The following is a 4,861-nucleotide window of genomic DNA, read 5'->3' as shown; positions in this document are numbered from 1 at the left end:
CCCGGCCTCCTGCTGGGATTTTGATTAGGGTTATATCCACTCTATAGATCATTCTGGGAGAGAATTGACATGTTAACACTTTTGAGTCTTCTAAATCATGAACTTGAGATATTTTTCCATTTATTTGGGTTTTCTTTCATTTATCTCAGGAGTGTTTTATAGTTTTCCATGTAGAAGTGTTGTACATTTTCATTAGATTTATTACTAGATATTGATACTTTCTGTTACTATTGCAAATGGTTATTTTTTGACGGTGAAAACAATTTATTGGACCTTGTAAATATAATCATGACAGTAAAACATAAGTGAATTTTAATTAAACTGTTTGCAAAAGGTACAGTTGGCAACCATTAAAACATATTACTGATATAATATCCTATTTTCTTGATTCATTCTTTAGTTTAAAAAATCAATTAACAATTAAATGCATTTTTAAAAATAAAAATTTAAAAAGAAACTTAAGAAGGCTAAGTTTTTTTAAGGTATATCTTACATACAGTAAAATGCACAGATCTAAATATAGTTTGATGAGTTTTTTTCTCTAAACGTCCATGTCGCCACCATCCAGATCAAAATATAGGCCATTTCAGGGACCTTTAAGCCTCTTCCGAGTCCATACTACCTTCTCCCCTATAGGTAACCACTGTTACTAAGAAGGCTTTTGCTTATAAACATTTTGTATCATTATTTGAAACTGAAGAAGTATTCACTTGAATTATTATAAAATGGATATTTTTTTTTCAGCAGAAGTGACAGTGTTGTTTTTGTGGTGGTGTTAACTGTGGCTGAACTATGATATTTATATGTCTTAGTCTGTTTTGTGCTGTTATAACAAAATACCTGAGACTGAGTGATTTATAAAGAACAGAAATTTATTTCTCACAGTCCTGGAGGCTAGAAAGTCTATTAAGGTACTGGCAGGTGCAGTTGGTGAGTTCATCTTCCACAGGGGAGGATCGATGCATCCTCACACGCTGGAAGACAAGCCAGCTGAATGCAGCCGAAGTCTCTTTTATAAGTTACTTAATCCCATCCATGAGGGGAGGAGCCCTCATGACCTGATCACCTCTTAAAGGCATCACCTCTTAATACTCTCCCATTAGCAATACTTGAATCTTGGAGGGGACACATTCAAACCATAGCACCAAGGGAATTGTACTCTTTTTCACTTCATGGGAGATATAATTTCACCAGTGTTAAAGGTTGTATGGTGAGAAGCTCACTAGTGAGGTTTTTGATACTGCTTCGATCAGCCTTTTCTTTAACACTTCCAAATACATTTATTGGTTCTAGCATAGTAGATCTAAATATCTCCAGCAAAAATCCACATTCAGGTCTTTTGGTCAGTAATAGGATAAAAAACTGGAAAACTGAGGTTGGGGAAAAGTTGAAGGTGAAAAGATGGGAAAGACTGGACTCCTAGCAAGAGTCTAATTTTGTATGTTAAGTAGTAGACCTAGCACACGACAGATGTTCAATAAGTAAGTTGTGAACACGAAGCTACAAGTCCAGTCATGTCAGAGAAGATACCTCCTTGGTTTTCTAAAAATGCTATTTGCTTCTTGCTGTTAGAATTTTTTTTTTCTATAGTAGTATTTTTTTCCTATAATGGTTTGACTGAGGACCATACATAGACATGTGTTATATATGTGCACATATACATTTTTTTTAATTAAAAATATTTTTTTTAGAGAGAGGGCCCTGCTCTGTTGCCCAGACTGGAGTGTAGTGGCTCGATCATAGCTCACTGCAGCCTTGAACTCCTGGGCTCAAGTAATCCTTCTGCCTCAGCCTCCTGAGTAGTTGGGACTATAGGTGCACACCACCATGCCCAGCTAATTTTTCGTATTCGTTATAGAGACGGGGGTCTTGCTGTTTTGCCCAGGCCCGTCTCGAACTCCTGGTCTTAAGTGATCCTCCTGACTTGGCCTCCTAAAATGCCAGGATTACAGGCATGAGCCACTGCACCCGGGATATTTTTAAAACTTCTAAATTGGCTTATAACAGAGAGAAAATGCATTAATTATAAGTATATAAAGATTTCACAGAAATAAACATATTTGTTTAATGTAGTTCCCTTTGTGCTTCTTCCCATTTGCTACCTCCCCCCCAAAATAACCAGTACCCTCACTTCTAACACTACAGATAGGTATGTAATTATAATAATACAATATGTATATGCTGTGTTCATTTCACTTCTTTGGTCAGCATCATGTTTTTGTGATGTCCATAGTGTATGGAACAGTAATTCTTTCTTTATCATGCTGTAGTAGAGCAAGTATGTTTGACTAGCTTAGGGGAAAATGCTTCAATTTTTTTCTTCCTAAAGCAGTTTCTAACACAATGTTAACAGAGGATTGGGTTGGGTTTCATAATTGTGAGGAGCTGTGATACCTGGAAGATACTGGGAGGGAGGAACGTGCTATGCTCTTAAGAGCCAATGGGCCAACATGGCGGTAAAGAAGTTACAAACTTCCATATGTTTCCTCTGTATTTACTCTTGCTAGTAGAAAGTTGGTGATTCTTTAGGGTTTTTGTTTTGTTTTGTTTTTAGATTTATATATTGCTGAATAGTAATAGCTAGCATTTATTGAGCTCATACTAGGTACAAGTACTATGCAAAATGCTTTACTGAAATTGCCTGTTTTTATTTTCACCGAAACCGATGTTCTATTAATGGAGAGGGAGGTCTTGGTTGGTACAGATGAATGCATCCTTTAAACTTATGTCAGGGCCCGTGGCCTCTATTATCTAACTGTTTATTCTTTTCATGTGTAGGTATGTCATTGATGGTGCCACTGCTCTTTGGTGTGCGGCTGGAGCAGGACATTTTGAAGTTGTTAAACTTCTAGTCAGCCATGGAGCCAACGTGAACCACACTACAGTAACAAACTCGACCCCCCTGCGGGCAGCATGCTTTGATGGCAGACTGGATATTGTGAAGTACTTGGTTGAAAATAATGCCAACATCAGCATTGCCAACAAGTATGACAACACCTGCCTAATGATTGCAGCATATAAGGGACACACTGATGTGGTCAGGTACCTTTTAGAACAACGTGCTGATCCCAATGCTAAAGCACACTGCGGAGCCACAGCATTGCACTTTGCAGCCGAAGCCGGGCACATAGACATCGTGAAAGAACTGATAAAATGGCGGGCTGCGATAGTGGTGAACGGCCATGGGATGACACCATTGAAAGTAGCTGCCGAAAGCTGTAAAGCTGATGTCGTTGAACTGTTACTGTCTCATGCTGATTGTGACCGAAGGAGTCGGATTGAAGCTTTGGAACTCTTGGGTGCCTCCTTTGCAAATGACCGTGAGAACTATGACATCATGAAGACATACCACTACCTGTATTTAGCTATGTTGGAGAGGTTTCAAGATGGTGATAACATTCTCGAAAAAGAGGTTCTCCCACCAATCCACGCTTACGGGAATAGAACTGAATGTAGAAATCCTCAGGAACTGGAATCCATTCGGCAAGACAGAGATGCTCTTCATATGGAAGGCCTTATAGTTCGGGAGCGGATTTTAGGTGCTGACAATATTGATGTTTCTCATCCCATTATTTACAGGGGGGCTGTTTATGCGGATAACATGGAATTTGAACAGTGTATCAAATTGTGGCTCCATGCCCTGCACCTCAGGCAGAAAGGTAACAGGAATACCCACAAGGATCTTCTTCGATTTGCTCAAGTTTTCTCACAGATGATACATCTGAACGAAACTGTGAAGGCCCCGGACATAGAATGTGTTTTGAGATGCAGCGTCTTGGAAATAGAACAAAGTATGAACAGAGTAAAAAATATTTCTGATGCTGATGTCCACAATGCTATGGACAATTACGAATGTAATCTCTATACCTTTCTGTATTTAGTGTGCATCTCCACCAAAACACAGTGTAGCGAAGAAGATCAGTGCAAAATTAACAAGCAGATCTACAACCTGATTCACCTGGATCCCAGAACTCGTGAAGGTTTCACCTTGTTGCATCTAGCTGTCAACTCGAATACCCCAGTTGATGATTTCCACACCAATGACGTCTGCAGCTTTCCAAACGCACTTGTCACCAAGCTCCTGCTGGACTGCGGTGCTGAGGTGAATGCCGTGGACAATGAGGGAAACAGTGCCCTTCATATTATCGTTCAGTACAACAGGCCCATCAGTGATTTTTTGACCTTGCACTCTATCATCATTAGCCTGGTTGAAGCTGGCGCTCACACTGACATGACAAACAAACAGAACAAGACTCCGCTAGACAAAAGTACGACTGGAGTATCTGAAATACTACTTAAAACTCAGATGAAGATGAGTCTCAAGTGCCTGGCTGCCCGAGCAGTTCGGGCCAATGACATTAACTACCAAGACCAGATCCCCAGAACTCTTGAAGAGTTTGTTGGATTTCATTAAGTGACTGGATATGTAAAATTGTTTAATGTGGTGCTAAAAAGTAAAGGACTTTAATCACAGACAATAGAATTATGTGTTCATAAATTCTGCTTTTCTTTCCACTACCCTTCCTCCCAACCCTTCCTTCCTTAGTTCTGTATTTGGTCTTCTTGCTTCATATGGTAATTGATTTCAAACACACTTCCAACAAAACCACATTGTTTAGGTGTAACTACTATCTAAGGTGTTTGGACATTGGTCACCTAACTATTTGTCTTTCTTTTTTTTTAAGGAATGAATATAAAATGTTTATGTAACAAGGGACTTTTATGATTTGAAGTTGATAATGTTTTAAACAGCTGCTTACAAAAGTATTTCTGTTAAGCCTATGTCAGTGTGTTATCCATGCAGCAGTTTCGAGGATTTCATAAAGAAGAGCTAAAAAGGAACATTAAAAGTAATGGGATA

General features: G+C 39.0%; 1 protein-coding gene across 1 annotated transcript in view; it reads left to right on the top strand.

The window, feature by feature from the left end:
• The window catches only part of FEM1B (fem-1 homolog b (C. elegans)), a 12,336-nt gene extending 7,863 nt beyond the window's left edge, over positions 1-4,473 (top strand). Inside the window, exon 2 of the mRNA XM_012664849.1 lies at positions 2,779-4,473. Within this exon, the coding sequence (XP_012520303.1) occupies positions 2,779-4,414 (1,636 nt within the window). The 3' untranslated portion in view covers positions 4,415-4,473. The remainder of the gene's footprint in view (positions 1-2,778) is intronic.
• Positions 4,474-4,861: the final 388 nt, after the last annotated feature.

The sequence above is a fragment of the Propithecus coquereli genome, unplaced genomic scaffold (assembly GCF_000956105.1).
Source record: "Propithecus coquereli isolate 6110/MARCELLA unplaced genomic scaffold, Pcoq_1.0 Scaffold92, whole genome shotgun sequence".
Classification (NCBI taxonomy): Eukaryota; Metazoa; Chordata; class Mammalia; order Primates; family Indriidae; genus Propithecus; species Propithecus coquereli.
Note: the sequence above shows the minus strand (reverse complement) of the source record. Positions and strands in the feature narration are given on the sequence as shown.